At 44.2% G+C, this 19,735-nt stretch overlaps 2 protein-coding genes and 1 long non-coding RNA gene across 3 annotated transcripts; 1 reads left to right on the top strand and 2 right to left on the bottom strand.

The window, feature by feature from the left end:
- The first annotated feature begins 1,959 nt into the window (after nucleotides 1–1,959).
- Nucleotides 1,960–4,968, top strand: LOC136548354 (uncharacterized). The gene is made up of 3 exons (XM_066539915.1): nucleotides 1,960–2,109; nucleotides 2,836–3,712; nucleotides 4,508–4,968. Exons 1-3 carry the CDS (start codon nucleotides 1,960–1,962, stop codon nucleotides 4,966–4,968), a joined length of 1,488 nt encoding a protein of 495 aa, XP_066396012.1.
- A 1,858-nt stretch (nucleotides 4,969–6,826) lies between these two features.
- Nucleotides 6,827–7,816, bottom strand: LOC136551261 (uncharacterized). The gene is made up of 3 exons (XR_010782511.1): nucleotides 7,690–7,816; nucleotides 7,458–7,583; nucleotides 6,827–6,968 (listed from the first exon to the last, which is right to left on the bottom strand). It is a non-coding gene; the product is annotated as an uncharacterized lncRNA (long non-coding RNA).
- Nucleotides 7,817–13,969: 6,153 nt separating this feature from the next.
- On the bottom strand, nucleotides 13,970–14,690 carry LOC136551260 (uncharacterized). The gene is made up of 2 exons (XM_066542844.1): nucleotides 14,489–14,690; nucleotides 13,970–14,383 (listed from the first exon to the last, which is right to left on the bottom strand). The coding sequence occupies exons 1-2, from the start codon at nucleotides 14,534–14,536 to the stop codon at nucleotides 14,138–14,140; spliced, it is 294 nt and encodes a 97-aa protein (XP_066398941.1). The 5' UTR covers nucleotides 14,537–14,690; the 3' UTR covers nucleotides 13,970–14,137.
- Nucleotides 14,691–19,735: the final 5,045 nt, after the last annotated feature.

Genomic DNA, 19,735 nt, shown 5'->3' with positions numbered 1-19,735 from the left:
ACCCTATCATCTCGCTCACACTCCTCCCCGCCGCCGCCTCGCTCGCCCGCACGACACTGCCTCCGTTCCTCCCCACGCCGGCACAGCCCCTCCCACTCCTCCACACGGTGCATCCGCCATGGACGGCCAATACAACCACTACCGGGATTTCTTCACTCAGGCATCGCTTTCTTCCTACTCCGCATCCGGCTCCTCTGCTTATCCTGCCTTCCCCGCCGCCGATGAGTTTGGCCTCTATTCCTAGGCCCCGCCTTCTCCCTTTGCCGGCAGCAGCCAGTCTGCTCCCCACATGCGCAGGGAGAACCTGGATTTGAATTCCCAGGCCGACGCCTTCCCCCACCTCGTCATCTTCCCCAACTAGGAGTAGCTGCAAGCGGATGGAGGTCGTGGCGGCCATGGCCTTCCTCCGCTTCGCCCTGGCGGCAAAGGCAGTCTCAGCCACTTTCACCCTCCATGCCCGAGCTCTCATAGCCGATCTGGAGCTAGATCCGGCGGGCGGCCATCACAATCCGGTCCACAGGGGCTTCCAATGGCCAGAATCGACGGTGGTGACCGCAGGGGAAGGGTGCCCTCTGCGTTGGCCGTGGATCCACATCTACGGGCACTGCAGAGGATGTAGACCGCGCCGACGGAAACGAAGAACAAGACAACAACGACTTTGATCCGCGTTTTCAGTCGGTAAGATCGACTTTGAACGAATTCTCTTTTTCTCTGATGTGGCCCGCCGCCATTTGAGTGACCCCTCTGGATTCGAGGATCATATATATCCATTTCATACGTTGGGGTTCAGTTTCAGTTAATACATGGTGGAGTGAGTGAGTAATAAGCGAGCTAGCGAGAGATGTGGCATATCTCTGCTGCTGGAGCGCATCAAATTTGTAATCATAGACAGAACAAGTGTTGTTACTGAATGAATGAAGGAATCGAGGATTGAATTGGTGCAGGCATGGAATGCTCGAGCACTAGTAGTCAGTTACTACTAGTTTTAATATTTCTTGTATTATATTAGATTGTTGGTTAGCTTAGCTACATTCTATAGATAATAGATTGTAGTTATGGTAGAGCAGAGTAGATGATGATGCTTTTTATTTTCTACTTTTCTGTTCTGGTCAGTGGTAGGTACCTTTGCTGCTAGTTCCATGCTACTTATGTAGTTACCTCAATCATATTTATTTTAACTAGGAGCGTTTCCATGCAACATATTTGAGTATTGCTGCACAGGTATCCTTAGAGTTTAGGTTCTACACATATGAATGATGTGAATTAGAAAGATTAAATTTATTGCCATGCTACTTGTGTAGTTAGAGTTAGACTACTTTTTACAGTAGCATTACCTTTTTATAGTTTTAGTTTATTGTCTTCATGTGAAGTAGTACGTGACTGTTATTTCAATCAGCTGAATCCTCAAGTACCTCTTATTTGTCTGCATTTTGTACACCAATTTACAGTTGAGTTTTGCCGCATTCTAGATATGTGATGCCATCTTTTTTCTGTTATAGAAGGATTATGACAAGGCACATTGGAGTGACCAAAACATATACTATTTCTGTGAACTTTTTATTGAGCAAATGAGAAAAGGGAATTGGAATAATGGGACCATGACCACTAGAGGTTACAACGAAATTCAAAAAAAAAATATTACCACATCACTAATCTCTGGCATGACACCAAATGCATGAAGAACCGAGTGAAAAATTGCAAGACAATGTACCAGTTCTGGTTGAAGCTTAATCAAAACACAGGGTTAGGCCGAAAACCTGATGGTACAATTGATGCATCGCCTGAATGGTGGACCAACAACACAAAGGTACTTACTGCTTTGGTTTCACCTAAACCATGCGCCTTGCTCGCCGTGATGTGATCTAATCATTTGTGTTCTTCATCTGTGCATTTCAGGGACAAGCAGAGTGCAAGAAATTTTAGTCGGGCAATCCTGCTTACTTGCACCTTCTAATCGAGATGTTCCAAGGTGTGACAGTAGATGGGTCATCTTCATGCATCCCTAGACAGCAAGCATGTGATGTTGTAGGGGATGACGCGGTTGAGGTTTCTAGGGCTGCTGCTTGGAGTCCTGTAGGAAGTGATGCAGATGTGTTTGGGAACAGTCCAGTGAGTAGTTCCAGCTGCAAGAGGGCAAGCAACAGTGCCACTATAGTCGAGAGTCCATCCAAGAAATGCAAGTCAGGCGACAGTCCACCCAGGAAAAGCAAGACACCTTTGCTGAACATGACGAGTGGAATCATGGACAAGTTTGATCAGGACAGCAAGCTTTCAAATGAAAATTGGATCAATACAGAAATAGCAAGGTACTCAGACATATGAAGAAGAAGCAAGAGAAGCAGGAACAAATAGATAGATGCTTGGCCATGGCGAAGGAATGTGGGGCAGCTGAAGAAACAGAAGAATTCTTCATAGCTACAACATTATTTGAGAAAGAATACAACAGGAACATCTTCTGTAAACTCACCACATCGGAGTCAAGGTTTCTATGGTTGAGAAGATGGTGCTAGCGCAGCAGTGGGTGAAGTGTGAACCAATGGAGTGTTTGATGTATCTATGATGGCTGTAGTATCTTAAGTAAAGTGTAGTATCTTTGGACCTATTATGCGTGATGAACATCTTCTATGCTTGTTAAACCTATTATATGCTTAATGAACCTATTATGTGTGATGAACATCTTATGTGCTTGATGAACCTATTATCTGTGATGAATTTATTTATGAGTGGTGAACCTATGTCTTGACTCTTGAGTGGTGAACCTATGTCTTGAGTGGTGAACTTTTTTTATGAGTGGTTAACCTATGGTCTGTTGTGGTTTGCTGTTTGTGTGTTCAGGTCGATGATTTTAATGCAGCAACACTTGAGGGAGATGGCACTAAAGATGATGATGATGATTCAGAGCAAGGGTCAGATGATGATTCAAGTGACAGTGCTAGTTCGGAGGATGATGATTCAAGTGATAGTGATAGTTCGGATGATGAAGATGCTGCTATAGAAGAGTATTTCTTGAGGGCTCAGAAGAGGAGGTGGCAAATGGTCCTTACTACATCCATGATCGGTATGATTCACTTCGACAAATATATGAACAAAGCTGAGTATAGAGTACCTAAAGAATCTGGATACGAATGGGTCATGAGAAACCTAGGTAATAGGACCGATTGTTACAACATGTTTAGGATGCACAGAAATGTTTTTGATAAGCTTCATAATGTCCTTGGGGAGTCATATGGATTGAAGTCCACACGTAAGATGTCATCAGTGGAGGCTTTGGGGATTTTCTTATGGATATGTGGAGGACAACAAGTTGTTAGACAAGTTGAAAATAGGTTTACACGATCACTCGAGACAGATAGTAGGAAGTTTGAGAAGGTGCTGGCTAGCGTGTCCAAGCTAGCAGCTGATATCATTAGGACAATTGATCCTCATTTTAGGTCTGTGCATCAAAGGTTACAATCCCCTCGGTTTTCTCCTTTCTTTGATAAATGCATTGGAGCCATAGATGGAACACATGTCACTGTAGTTGTGCCAACTAATCAGGTAGTGCAACATACGGGGAGGCATGTTTACATTACTCAGAACGTGTTGGCAATATGTGACTTCAATATGAGATTTACCTTTGTTGTGGTAGGATGGCCTGGATCCGTTCATGATATGAGGGTATTCAAGGATGCAAATGAGAAGTATGGCGACAAGTTTCCACATCCACCTAAAGGTATTGATGTCTACTATCATCTCTTGTTTCACCTAGATTGACATACTTTTCATGTTACTTTCCATGTTTCACCTAGATTGTGTTAGCCACTGTTACTTTTGGTAGATCTTTTTCTGTAGATTTAGTCCATGCAAGTGCAATGCTTACCAGTGGCTCAGTATGTGTGCTAGTGATGCAATAGATATTGTGGTGTGGTTGCAATCTTACCGGTAGCCATGCAAATAGCTAATATTTTAAAAATACATGAGATGAAATTATATTGAAATATAATTTTCAATTACAGACACTCCAGCTATATTAGGCACTACATCTAAGATAATTAGCCATTACACACACTCAAACTTGAGCGGTGACATGTCCACTGGCCATTGACTCGTTTGATTTACTTACTGTTGTTTATTAGGGAATTTAAGCTGACATGTCCATTGACCATTGACTTGTTTGATTTACTTACTGTTGTTTATTAGGCAACTTGAGCTGTGACATGTCCATTAGGCATTGACTTGATTTACTTACTGCTGTTTATTAGGGAACTTGAACACATTTCTTATTGCCTTTGTTAACTACTCCTATGCCTTTTAATGAGCTATAGACCAGCTATTCAGTTTCATGTCCACTCTCCAGTTTCTTATATATGCCACCTTGCCACCATTCTAGTATGCTTGATGTCAGATAACTGTTAATAATTTTTATTTTATCTTATATATACTGGTGGGTGCTTCAGGTAGTTGTGCACGTCAATTTTCATGATATAAATCTACAACTGCATTTATGTCTTAATTCCATGTTATGTAGGGAAGTTTTATCTTGTAGACTCGGGTTACCCAAACCGAATAGGTTATCTTGCATCGTATAAGGGAACAAAGTATCATCTCCAGGAGTTTCGGCAAGGACCAATGCCAAGAGGTAAAAAGGAGCTCTTTAATTATTCGCATTCTTCACTTCGAAATGTCATCGAGCGGTCTTTTGGAGTTTTCAAGATGAAGTGGAGGATATTGTTAGATTTGCTGAGTTATCCAATGGCAAAGCAACGCCAAATAATTATGGCTTGCATGGCCGTTCATAATTTCATTCGAGAGAGTGCTTTAGCATATACGGATTTTGATATGTGTGATCAGGATGAAAACTACGTTCCAATGGCTGAAGCATCGTGTTCTTCTCAGGGAAATAGACGACGTATACGTCAAGGGGACGAAGATCAAAATATGAATCAGTTTTGGGATTGGATAGCTGATGGTTTATTTAAGAGATTGTAGGTCTGGTGATTTGTAATATTGAATATTTATGAACTACATGAACACTATTTTGAATTTTTCCATGATTTGGGGAGAGGAAAGCCTGCCGGCAACGCGGCAAGGCAAAGCAATCAGCGCGGCTAGAAAAAGCAGCGCGGGAACAGGGGTACAACCCCTAGCTGATTTGTGTATTGAATAGGGGTATCATGGTCTTTGTGCAGTAGATTAGTCCCTTGAACTAAATAGCACGAGGGACTATAGTTTAGTCCCTGTGTAGTCTCTAGTCTCTAGTCCCAAGAAACCAAACATGCCCTAACGCGATGGCGCAAGGAACAAACGGCCTAGCTCAAAGCTAGGAGACGGTTGGGCCCATTTGGAGCTTCAAATAGTGAGAGGGTTTATAGTTTTCTAGTTGGAGGATAAATCAATGAAACCCAATAAACTGAAGCAAAATCCATACAATCTAGATGCTTTCTTTCTTTGGGATCCAGAGAGAATTAATCCCTTTATTCCAAATTATAAGCCATTTTGACTTTTCTAGTTTTTGCTATGTACCTAAATATATATTATGTCTAGGTACGTAATACAAGCTATGTATCTTGATAAGCTAAAAACAACATTGTATCTTAAAAAGTCAAAACAACTTACATTTTGGAATGAAAGGAGTAGTAGACTTGGATGAATGTAAGGAATACAAATAAAATACTTTTGCACAGATTTTCCTTGAAATTCAGTGGTTACATTTTCTACAAAGAACGAATCATGCTCCCTCCCTTCAACAAGTACTCCTCGCCAGACAATTATGCCGCTGATGCCCCTCTATGTACATGTTTTTATACTCATTTCGATGGCAATTCATGCCATAGTCATATAATTATATGCCAGTAGGGATTTAATATATGTCTTCCAAATTTGGAGGATGCTGCTGAGTGAGACGAAATACGACATATACGGTCCATTATATTATTGATTAATGATGAAATAATCACACGTTTGACAATTGACTTTTGGAGACTGAACAATATCAAAGAAGACTAGAAAGACTGGCGCGGCTTGCCGTGCCTTCTGTTGAGCGCAGGTCCCGGATTTACAAATATGGATGATGCCAGGATTTAAAAATATCAAAGATGTTCATGGTGTCGATATGGGGTTATTGGAGCCGGCAAGGCCTTGGAAACCTGCATTCCTTGAGTTGCTAGTGGTATAACCGGTATTCTTCGGACTTCTACATTTGTAGGGCATGATAGTGATTTCTATGACTTAAATCATCGTTACTAACACTACTAGAAACTCAATTACTTCGTGTGTGCGAAAACACACAGAAAAATATGAATATCCGTTAGAAAAATATTTTTTGATGGTGTACCCTCAGAAAAATACACACGGAAATAGAATGACAGAAAAATTCAATTGTTCTGTGCGTTCGCCGTCAGAAACAATTTTTCTGTCGATCTTACACAGCACAGAAAAATTATAGTTCGGCCAGGATTAAAAATAAAATTTATATGCATTATTCCTCACAGAAAAAAGAAAACCCGACAGAAAAATCATTTTTCTGTTAGTGTTGTCCCAGTCATAGTTGCAGAGGTGCACTCATAGAAAAAATTGTATTTTTCTGTCGGGTTAAGTGAACGCACAGAAAAATTGTATTTTTTGTCAGGTGTTAACAGACCACCGACAGAATAATATACACTTACCCATGCAGCAAATTGGATACAATAATTATTTGAAAATAGTAGCAATAGCATATTAAAATATGGACTGTCCATACAGTAATTTCATCACAACATATAAAGATGGAGTCCAAATGCTCAGCACATTCATTCATAGCATCCAGGCTACATGTAGATGATGTCCAAATATTTCTGGCATCAATACATTCAAAAGCATTACCATCTCATCTCAGCAGTTCATGAATTTCACTACTGATAACTACTGTACTACTCTGCTGACAACCAGATCGATGTTGCTACCATTGAAAATGAGCAGCTCTTAGCTCTTTCATTGCTGCTCCTATCGACCTGCAAATAAAGCACAGTAAGCAAGATAATATCAACTTGGCATACATCAGGTAGTAAGCACAACTTTGTTTCAGATAGTAACTTGGCAGCTAACTTCTAGATGTCAAACTGCAAATCTAATGTGGGTATTTTATCCTAAACTTCTAGTTAGGAAATAATTCCATCAGTGTCAGGGTATCACAATTCTTTCAAGTTCCAACAATCAATATCTGGATATCAAGACCTAAATAGGCTAGTAAGCACAAATGTATTTTTGAAATCACAACATTAAATCTCAAACAACAAATTGCCTCATTTAAGGAACCTTTGCTAATTACCCTAAATTTGTTGGAGTATCAAACAGAGTCATAATAACTACCCTAAAAATTGTAAAGATCCTAGTGTGGTATGGAACATTTGTCCAAAAAGATTATGTACAATTAAAATAGGCATAAAACCAAGAAGCTGACAACTAATATTGAAATTGAGAAATAGCAAGGTAGAACTCACTTCATCAGGTACATTGGGATTAGCACCGTTTCTCTACAAACACTGGATGCAGCAATCTAAGCCTTTATAAGCAGCTAGCGCTACTGGAGGTACAGAACAACCAGTCCCATTCACATCAGCACCAGCCTACAATTGTGTTCATCTTAGGAATCGCACAATCAAATTTGTTGAACCCCATTGGCAAGAAATAGTTTGGGGCAAGCAACATCTCTAAAGTGACAAAATACTGCACCTCAATTAGTATCTCCAAGCAACTCAATGAAGAACCATGGAGGGACGCGAGCAGCGGTGTTAACATTTTCTTTGACACTCTGTTATATTGGGGAAAAAGAGAAGAACAACGATACTGTCGAAAAAAGGGTTCAAGCAGTGTAATATGCAAGTTAGCGGAAGAAGATTGAAAAGTTACACATGGCAGCACCTGATCAGTTTATTCAACTTTACCTACAAAATAAAACTAAAGATGCAAATGGGAAACCACAATGACCCATCATCTCTTTTTTTACTGTACCACTGAATATAAAACTAAGCCTAAACAAAATAAAACTAAAGATGCATTCGATAGAACTAGTCAATAATACAAAAGTTCTAGCTCGGTCCAGTCAAGCAAACAAAATTAGTATTAAACCATGCAGTGTTGGGACTATGGTAAGAGCCTAAAGCAGTGGCCATAGCATACAAGCTTCTTAGTTCTTACACATACTCAAGTTTTCATAATACAAATGCTGCCCATAATTACTTCTAGCCTTCACAAAAGCAGTACAGCTGCAAGAGACAGGAAGAACTTACAAATCTACAAGTGCAAAAGAAATGACAGGCAGGCAGTGACCATCTCCAGAAATTTCACATTTAAAAGTATATAATTACCAAAATTTCACAGAAGAAATGCCACACAGGCAGTGACCATCTCCAGAAATTTCACATTTGAAAGTATATAATTACCAAAATTTCACAGAAGAAATACCACAAGACAGTGACCATCTCCAGAAAATTCACATTTGAAAGTATTACCTAAGTTTCACAGTCCAAGGCAATAAATATATGATTTGCTTGCAAAAAAGTCATGTTCTTCTACAAATAGCAATGCAAAAATCACAGAGCTCTATTGAACTGAGCTAATAGAAAAGAAACTATTGGTCATTCCAGATCCATTAGAGAGCAGTATGTCAAAAGCACAAGAACTACATATATTTCACCTGGAGCAAAAGAACAAGAGCAAAAGAACTCGAGAAATGGCTCAGATTTACCCATTATCAGTATGACTAACTATCAACTTAATTTTACCTGGAGCTTAATTTAATTCTCTCTCTCTAATGGGAATTGAACTGGCCACAGAATTGGTTGCTTGTACTGGTACAAGCCATCCTAGTTAAGCAGCAAACAGAACAAAATATCCAATGTACCAGCTCATAAGGTGCTAAAGTGCAGAAGTTCTCTAATGGAAACTTGATTCATCACAGCCACTCAAGAGTAGTACAAAACAAAAAAAGTAATAAGGCATAGTTAGGGAAGGGGAGAGCAGCGTGGCACAGAGACTGGGGTTCCATATCATTCTCAGCTCCGCAAATATCACATATCAAAATGATTGATCAGGTTGATATATGCAAGATATTCAAGATACTGTTTTCATAGCATCTCACCTGAAAAAGCAACCTAGGGTAACAAAACAAACAAGTTAAAATTGTATTTTAACTTTGCAGTAAAATCTTCTTATTACATTGCTCCCTCAAATTCAAATATAATAACATTATTTGAGTGGTCCATCCATGTATATTTCTTACATTATAGTAAATTATGATTAGTATAGTTCTACTTGTGATTTTCAAAGATGTCAAGTTACTGATAAAAGACAATGAAGAGCTCCCATTTGGATCAAACCTGACAGCTCATTGCTCATATATGTTCAAGAAATATTGATGCACTACTAATAGTGAATTATGTTAGTATAGTTCTACTTGTGAATTTCATGAATCAAAATGGCAGTGCGGTTTCTTCATACAACAAATCAGATGTGCTACTACTACTAAACCAGCTGGAACAACCCAACAATGCAACCAAGAGGTCATCTTACTGTTAATAAAATAAGAGAAGTGGAGGAAGCAGCTCCAGTAGTGAATACATACCCATGGTGGTAGTAGCTCCAACAGCTCCGGATCCAAGAGAGGGAGGGACTGCGCCAGGGAGGGGCGGCGCCGGGGAATAAGAAGGGAGGGAGGGGGCGGCGCCTGGGACCACCACCACCACGCCAGCACCACGAAGCCCGCCGCCACACCGCCCGCCGCCCGCCACCACCAGAGCCTAGATCCGTCCGCCATCAGCCTCCACTGGCCGGATCGGGGAGAGGGAGGGGCGGCACCAGGGACCACCACCACCACGCCAGCACCACGAAGCCTGCCACCACGCCGCCCGCCGCCCACCACACCCGCCACCACCAGAGCCCAGATCTGGCCGTCACCGTCCGGATCCGGGAGAGGGAGGGCCGGATCTGGGAGAGGGAGGGGCGGCGCCAGGGACCACCACCATCATGCCAGCACCACGAAGCCCGCCGCCACGCCGCCCACCACCCGCCACCACCAGAGCCCAGATCTGGCCGCTACCGGCCGGATCCGGGAGAGGGAGGGGTGGCGCCGGGGAAGAAGAAGGCCGGGGAGGGGCGGCACCAAGGAAGAAGGGGAGAAGAAGGGGTGGGGCGGCGGTAGGGAGGGGAGGGGCGCTGGGGGCCGGGTGCCGGGGAAGAAGAAGGGAGGGGGCGCTGGGGTCCAGGTGCGGAGGAAGAAGATGGGAGGGGGAGGGGGCGCTGGGGTAAGAAGAAGGGAGGGGTCCTAGTGGTCGTTTAAATTTTCCGTGCGTGTGTATGTTTTTTCTGTGCGTGTTAAAATAACCGATAGAATAATAACATTTTTCCTATGCGTGCATATATTTTTTCTGTGCGTTTTTAAAGAACCGACAGAATAAATTGCATTTTTCTGTGAGTGCTTATTTTTCCATGTGTGTATTAGTCACGCACAGAAAAATCATACAATTATTCTGTGGGTTTTCGTATTTTTCTGTCGGGATATTTTGAAACCTGACAGAATAATCGTAATTTTTCTGTGCGTACCGAAAAAAACGCACAGAAAAATTCGTCACCCACAGGGCAATTCGAGTTTCCAGTAGTGCAAGAAGGAATTTTATTGTACTACCATAACATAGGAGATTTAGCCATTTAGTCTAAACATTCAAGGAAGGGAAATTTCATTTCAGAAGCTGAATGCAACAGCTGCATCTAGAACTGTCTCCAAGCAAAGTCATGTCATATTTTGTTGAAGATTACAAGACTATAGGGCATGCTAGTTTGCCTCAGCACAGGTCACCCGTCATCACTGAACCGTTGATCAAACTTTTTTACATGGAAGGGAGGTGATCATCTCCTCATCCCGTAGGTGCTTTCCATTTGGATTCAGAAAGCTGCAAGAGAATTTAACCGGTTGCTGTGTCTGTTCCATAGTCCATCATTGATCACCCATTGCAGGAACAAGCAAGCTAAGTGTGACAAATTTGTCAGTTGTCACACACTTGAGCCGCATTCTACTTGCTTATATACGGACAATTACAAATCACTATGTAGTTACTAATTAGAGAATTTGTCAGTCATCAGCCGTGAGTCACCTGAGCAGCACTCTACTTAATCTTCTTAGCTGGGATTGTGTCATCCAGCCTGAGTCTTCTCTTCAAACCAAGGACAATTTCATGGCTAAGTACATCGTGCCGTTTTGGAAGAGCCGATTTGTTCTTTTGAGGCTTGTTCACTTCCACTCCAGATTTTCGATTTGAGCATGGAAGAGTTGTTGGATCTGAACAATACAATTTCACAGATTCAGACCAAACTACTGTTTAATCATCTGAAATGATCTTCCGCCAGCATATATAGTATTAGAGAAGGGGATACTCCAGTTTATGGGGATTTTGTGGAAATAAGAATCTCAACTACTACTGCTCAAAAGGAATTATTGTCGATCGTCATTGTTGTTTGCCGGTCATGCGCTACCAGTAGATCGGGTGGTGAAAGGTGGGTGGACTTTGGAGACATTGGAGATGCACTATTTATCACCTTTCCTAGGAGGACGGCAGAGTTTGAGGGACTTTCACCATCTTGTGCAAAAATTTAGCCTATTTACTGGTTCGCGGATAACCCGCCTTGCATCCGTATCTAGCATGTATTAGACCTTGTTCGTTTCGCTGAAAAGCCAGGCTAAAAAATACTATTCGTTAATTTATTGTGAGAGAAAAGCACTGTACCATGGCTGATAAGCCAGGCTAACAAGTTCAAGGGAACATTAGTTTTCTGTGTTAGGCATCCCGTGTACGATTGGTTTTCTACGTTAGGATTTGCGATGCCGGAAAATATTCAGCATAAACCCTCTACTTGGCGGAATCATGAAAACCTTTTAAAACATATTTTGGAGTTCTCAAAAAATTGGAAATTATACACATCTATTGTGCACCTACAGATGTACATTGTAGAAAATTTTGAGATTCAAACTCAATCTATAAAAATTCATATTCAAATAACAAATTTCAAGTGCATATGCACTAGAAGACAAATTCCATATGCACTAGAAGACAAATTCCAGACAAATTCCTGAGAATTTGTCTTCTAGTGCATATGCATCTAAAATTTGTTATTTCAATATGATTTATACACATCTATTGTGCATCTACAGATGTACATTGTAGAAAATTTTGAGATTCAAACTCAATCTATAAAACTTCATATTAAAATAATAAATTTCAAGTGAATATGCGTTAGAGGACAAAATTCCTGAGAATTTGTCTTCCAGTGCATATGCATCTAAAATTTGTTATTTCAATATGATTTTTTACAGAACGAGTTTGAATCTTAATTTTTCTAGAATACACATCTATAGGTGCACTATGGATGTACATAGTTTCAAATGTTTCGAGAACTCCTAAGTATGTTTTTTCTAAAAGATTTTCATGATTCCACTAAGTAGAAGCAGGTTTGCACTGAATATTTTTGCACAAGTTTGGTAAGACTGTTGCGAGAGATGGGGATGAACATGATATATATCAGTCAACAGAATTTCATTGCAAAACTGAAACTTAATGAGCAAATAAAGAGATAATAAAGTGAGAAATTTTCTAAGGACATGCATGCAACCATTTTCACATGTGTTTCACGTGTAAGGAACGACACGTGAGATCGAATATCACTTTAACTAGCTATATGCGAAGCATCATAGACATATTTTTTTCCACAATGTTTAATAGGAAAGGTTACCTTATTATTTAATAAATTCAACATTTTTTTTAGGATTGTATAAAGTTATGGTACCAACTGTTTCAACAATTGTTTAGGATTGTACTAAGTTATGTTACCAACTGTTTGTTAAAAATGTAGTGCAACTTGTAAGGATATCATTTAGAGCATCTCCAAGAGTTCTCAAGAATTTCTTTCCAAAACTATGGAGTTTTTCAACTCGCCGAAAAGTATTGAGAGGAATAAATAAGACCATCTTTAACGGTTTTCAATAAATCACTCCTAAAATATAGAAGATAATTTTACATCAGGAATCATATACTATTTCTAAATTATGTAACCACTTTTATACATTTTTCTCTCTTGTACATTTGCAGCAGAAACCTTTTTCAACTCTTTATTCTTTCTCATGCCCTTCCACCTTAGATTGGCGGGCCGATACGCTTGTGGAAGGCGCATGCGCATTTGGTGTTTTTTTTTCAATTGCCAAAAGCTTGGAGGTGGGATTGGGACTCTTGGAGATATGTTTTTCTATTGTGCCAAAAAATCCTAGAATGAGAGACTTTATTGGGAACTCTTGGAGGCTCTTAGTATTCTCTCCATTATCTGAAAATATAAGAGATCTAAATGTAAGCACTAAAAAGATTCCAAAATATAAAGGGTGAAGTAACTTTATTTAAAATGGCGGCATTCGTATGTATGCCAACAATAATTATATTTGTATCACCAACCCATATGGGTCTCGCCAAAAAAAAACTATATTGTAATATAAATATCTTTTTACGATGAAGGGTGCGTTACACTGCATAATATGTACTTCACTTAGGTCAAACATTGGAATATAAAACTTTGTGGAAAGCGTGACGGAAAGCGCTAGCGGCGGCGCGTTCCACAGGCTGGGTTTGAAAGCTGGAATTGGGCTAAGCACCTTGCCTTGCTTTGTGGAAACGGAAGCGAATCACAGGGGCGTTCAACAGCCTGGACGTACGTGCAGGCAGCGACCGTCGGTTCGCCTCTTTTATTTCCCACATGTCCGGCCGGAACTGATTGAGATTGATACGCCAACCAGTTGGCCACTGGCACGCACGCGGTCGGTCGTCGATCGGTGGCCAAACGCGAATTGCCTTTGCCGGCTTTAATTTGTTCGCAGCCAAGCACAGCACGCAACACCACCACCATAGATATTCGAATTCGGTAGGTATGTGATGAAAATCATCAGGCCGGCCTAGGCCGGCTTTCATTTGTTCGCAGCCAAGCACGCATCACAACATATGCATGTTCTTCCATTAATTTATATGGGGGAAGATTATTAGAATACAAAAGCAAAAATGTATACCGCCGGCCGGCCGGCCGGTAATGAATGATAGATAATATATGATCGACGATCATTGGATCGGTCTCCGATCCGCCTAGCTAGCGCCTAGTCGTCCTTGGGAGGGTCGGCGAAGAAGGAGTTGATGGAGGCCATGATCTCGGGCTTCTTCCCGCGGACGAACTTGCGGAGGCCGTGCATGGCGTACCTCTCCCCCTCCTCGTGGTTGTCCAGCACGCCCGCCGCCCGCTTCTCCTTGGTCACCCGCACCTCCGGGTTGCCCGTGATGTTGCGCACCAGCTGGTACGAGCAGATGCCCAGCGCCGCCGCCATCGGAACGAACAGCGGGTACACCTGATCCATCCATCGATGAATTAACGCGCGCGCGCCACCATCAGGGACATTAATTACTCATCAGATCCATGATCGATCGAACAGATCAGCACACCAATTACGTACCTCGGGGCGGATCCACCTCTTGGACCATGACGCAGACGCGGAAGCCATCTTCGATGGATCTCCCCTCCTTCTCCTCAACCGCCGCCTGCGTCTCTCTCGTACGCGCTTCAGATCAGAGTCAGAGGAGAAGACTTGTGGCCAGCCGCCACCCGCCAGCCTTGCTGCGTGTTATATAGGCAGGCGGCGCCGTGCTGCTTCGTGAACTCAAAGAAAGAGTCGGAGGCGAGAGTCGTCGTTTGGGCATGCAATGCAGACGCAAGCTGGACTGCACGCACTTGTGGGCCCGGCGGCTGCGTCGCTTTCACATGCATGCCCACCTGGAACGTCGAGGAGGATTCGGCGCCGACTGCTCCGAAAGAGCCGCGCCGGTTTGCTCCAAATCGTTCTCTCTCTCTTTAATTTAAAAAAAAACAAAAGTATATAAAAAAACTAATAATAAATAAACAAAAGACAAAGGCCGGCCAGGTCTCTCCTCTGTTCGTGGCCCGGCGTGTGTTGCATGGGCTGGGCCGTTCTTCGTACGCTTGGGGACGGGGCGTTCTACGAAAACCTCCTTCCACTTAGACCAGTAGACAAACGATTTTTGATCCACTTCGACTTTTAGCTTTAGTCCCGATATTTTTTTACGTCCGGGACTAGAAAAACCTTTAGTCCCGGTTGGTAGCTTCAATCGGGACTAAAGGTCCCTGCCCAATGGCTACTGCGGCAGGCTTTTGCTGCAGGGGGCTTTTAGTCCCGGTTGGAGCTACCAACCAGGACTAAAGGTTAACTTTTACTCCCGGTTTGTGGGGGTATTAACCTCTATATCCTTATGGCTAGGTTTGGGCCGGCTCGGACTAGGGGGTCCGACCCACTAAAAGACGACGCGCGACACAGCCGATCTGCTCGGAGTCCCGCGCAAGGAATCAAGGCAGACTTGGAGATCAAGCAAGATCCTGGTCGGTTAGAATAGGAATCCTTATTCGACCACCTATGGCAATTGTAACTGGTTGGGATTAGTTTTCAGATCTGTAACCCTGCCCCCTAGACTATATAAGGCGGGCAGGGGACCCCTCTAAAAAATGATCTCATTTACACACAACAATACAACCAGACGCAGGACGTAGGTATTACGCCTTCACGACGGCCGAACCTGGATAAAACCTCGTGTCTGTCTTGCGTCACCATCTCGTTCGTAGCTTGCGCACCTGTCTGCCGATAATCTACTACCTTGAACATACCCCTAGGTAGACTGTCCGACCATATTTCATCGACAGTGGCGCGCCAGGTAGGGGGTGTGCGTACTGCTCCCCAGACGAACAAGATGGTCGTCATCCCCGGTTCCATGGCTACACCGAACGGCCTCACGTTCACCATCGGCCAGATCACCTGGACCACTGGCTCCGACAACTTCATCGCCATGACCACGGAGGAGGCGCAGATCCAATCTGCGTCGACCACTGCTTCACCAACATCAGCTACGGCTCCGACCACGTTGGATCTGGCTCCGGCCACACCAGCATCGTCTTCAGCCACGCTGATAACCCGTCGTTCGCTTCCTCGCTACAAAGGGAGGCAGATCGACAACACCGACCTGCTCGACTCCATCGATCAGGTCGGCACCAAGCTTGCTGAAACCCTAGCTCTGGTAGATTCGATTCAAAATCAACCTACCGAGCAGGTAACCACTACCCACAACAGATCTACCCGACCAGCTCAGGGACAGTCGTCCTGCACGACTCGGTACGGATCTCGTGGTCACGTCTACTCCTGAAGGGCACTCCGTTCATCGCCGACCAGCCCCCGCAACGGGTCTCCGGCTCTCTGAGTGCGAAGCCTTGATGGAGAATTAACAGGCTCAGCCCTACGGCCTGTGAAACGCTGCTTCCAACTACGCGTACAATATACAACGCTGCTCGGATCTGTGTTTTATACATCGATCCTCGGCCAAAGCCACGCAACTTGGTCAACATGGTTCGGATTGAGGAGTATCAAGAAGGATCGGTCCACACAGTTCAAGAGGGCGATTCAAGCTCCCCGTCCAACATCGCATCTATTGGCTCCGTCCACACTGAGCTTCAGCATCAGTGACAATGAAGAAGTTGAATACGATCTGGATATCCCAGACCACTCCCCGGGGTTCCCACGATTCCCATCCTTCCCACCAAGGCGAGGAGACTTGATCAATGTCGTCAGTAATGACGAACCACCGGCAGTTGGCGAAACAGAACAAGAAAGGCTAGCATGCGAAGCACGCAATATTGACCGGTTTAATCGCAGACAAGCCGAAGCCGAGGCAGAAGAGGAGGCACTGACACATAAGGTTCCAGCCACGCGATCTCAACAATGCCTTTGATAGGGTAGGGGAAAAGTAGGTCTTCAAGACTCCAAGAGCCAACGTAGCTGTTGCTATGACGACAATGCAACGACTACCCAATACCTCGGAAATCCAGGCAATTCAGTGATGATGTACAAGCCTACCTGACTGGCTGCTATAGCCCAGACCGCAGAGATTGCAAACCAAGCCCGAGCTCCGTCCGTCTCAGTCGAATCAAGCCACAGTCGCCAGTACTCAAGTCACCCACAGCCACCCAACCAACGTGGCTTGCGCAACAACGACCCACTAGACAACTGTCAAGGCGGAAATGGTGGTCGTGATGGTGGTCGGGACGACAACCGCCGCGACTACCGGGACGATAACAACCGCAACAACCAGGGACGATAATCGACGAGATAACCGCAACAATCGCCAGTGATAACCGCGGTCGTGGGGTCAACCAGGGTGGCAATCGGGATCGCCGTGATGGCAATAACGATCTCCGCCATTTCCTTAGAGAACGCGATCTGCGCGATCACATTAACCAAAGAGCCAACGATCATGCATCCCACGAAAGCTATCGCTATATGGAATATGATACTACCCACGGCCCTCCAGGTTTAGAAGCAGTTTACTCCTCACCTTCGCCAAGTCATGTGGCCAAAAAACTTCAAGCTCAAAAAACTCCAGAAGTACGACAGCAAGGAGAACCCCGAGTTATGGGTCATGCTCTACGAAACCGCGTGCAAGATCAGCCATGGCTGATGAGCACGTCATGTATAATTACTTCTCAGTCGTCGTCGGCCATGCAGGCCACCAATAGCTGGTCAGCTTGCCGGCAAACTACTTTGATTCTTGGCAAGAGCTCAAGCAAGCATTCATCGACAACTTCCTTGCTACTTGTGAACAACCCGGCAACAAATATGATCTGCAGCGGATTCGAGATCGCAAAGATGAGCCACTGCACGAGTATGTTCGACGCTTCTCGGAGATGCGCATCAAGGTCCCATCAATCTCCGACAATGAGGCAATGGAAGCTTTCATCACTAGTCTCAGCTTCCACGATGCCCTAAGGGACAAGCTCCTCCGCAAAAGACCTGAATCGGTCACAGCGCTCCTAGCTACTGCTAAAAAATATGCGGACTGCCGATGATGCTAAAAAGATAATCATCAAAGAAGCAGCAAGGGTTCCATGCTCTGACCACCCCCCACACCACGACGACTACCAGTGGCAACCATGGTCGAACTGACAATTTTGATCGCCGCAACCAGCGTAACAATTTTTGCGACCACCACGACCAGCGTAATCAGTGGCGTAATCGCCGTGACGATTACAGGGGCAAGCGTGCTCGGGAAGATGACGTCAAAGTCAACATCATTAAAAAAAGGTGGCGGACGTCGCAACTACGAAGAAGACTACACCAAAGCATTGAAAGGACCCTGCCAGCTCCATCCCAAGTCAAACCATACCATGGGGAATTGCCGTGTTCTCAAATCCATCTACATGCACCAACAGGCTACGGATAAATCCGACAAGCCTAACGACGTAGGGGAGCAGTGTAACGAGGACAACGATGATGAAGACGTAGATCCCCATCACAAGTACAGTCAAGCCAACTGACCAGTGTCCACACCATCATTGGGGGTAGAGTGTCCATCGAGACCAAACGAGAGCGCAAGCTGCTCACCCGTGCTTGCTTGAACATGGCCAATGCTGACAACCTCATTCGCCAATCCGTGGCTCCCTCCTTGGTCTCACCGCGAGATCTCCTTCAGCAGAAAGGACCAATGGGCTGCAATACCTGAGCCAGGGCATTTTCCTCTGGTTCTCGATCCTTGTATCAACAAGGTTCAGTTTGATAGAGTGCTGATTGACGATGGTAGTTTCCATCGATATACTATTCAAGAATAGTTTGCTAGCCCTGAAGATAACCCAGGCTGATCTCAAGCCATACGAGGCATAGTTCTGGGGTGTTCTCCCCTGGACAGAGCTCCACACCTCTCGGGCAGATCACGCTACGTGTGCAATTTGGTACCCTAGACCACTTCCGCACCGACTACGTCAACTTCGTGGTCGCCGACTTCGAAGGCACCTACCATGCTATCCTTGGCCGACCAGCGCTCACCAAGTTCATGGCCATACCTCACTACAGGTATTTGGTGCTCAAGATGCGTACTGAGAAGGGGGTTCTAACTCTAGGGGCAACATATACGCAGCTTACACCTGCGAGGATGACAACTTCAAAATAGCAGAGGCTCACGACCTCTGTATTCGCATGGCTGAGACCACGCTCGATGCCAAGCAGACCCTAGCCGACCACCTAGAGATCCTAGAGCTCGAGGCCCCACGCAAGAACATCAAGTCCAAAGAGCACAAAGAGATCTAGCTGGTCGACGGTGATCCCAGCAAAATGGCCCTTATCAGGGCCAACCTGGATCCTAAATAGGAAGACGCGCTCATCAGGTTCTTGAGGAGCAACATGAGTGTGTTCGCATGGAAACCCGTTGACATGCCTGGTGTACCTCAGAACTTGATCGAGCACTCCTTAAATGTTGATGGCAAGGCCAAACCCATCAAGCAGAAGCTACGATGGTTCGCTCGTGACAAAAAGGAGGCTATTAGGGTTGAAGTTACATGGCTTTTAGCAGCCTGGATTTATCAAAGAAGTATATCATCCGGAGTGGTTAGCCAACCCTGGTTCTTGTATGTAAAAAGAATAAGGAATGGAGAATGTGCAGTTGATTACACTGATCTCAACAAACACTGCCCTAAAGACCCCTTCGGCTTACCTCGCATAGATAAGGGCATAGATTCAACTGCCAGTTGCGAGCTGCTTTCCTTTCTCGATTGCTGCTCTGGTTATCACTAGATCGCTCTCGAAAAGGACGACCAGATCAAGACATCCTTCATCACGCCCTTCTGCACCTACTGCTACATGACCATGTTGTTC

Source organism: Miscanthus floridulus, chromosome 4, assembly GCF_019320115.1.
Source record: "Miscanthus floridulus cultivar M001 chromosome 4, ASM1932011v1, whole genome shotgun sequence".
In the NCBI taxonomy this organism is placed as follows: domain Eukaryota; kingdom Viridiplantae; phylum Streptophyta; class Magnoliopsida; order Poales; family Poaceae; genus Miscanthus; species Miscanthus floridulus.
The sequence above is the reverse complement of the archived record's forward strand: the minus strand, read 5'-3'. Positions and strand labels throughout refer to the sequence as shown.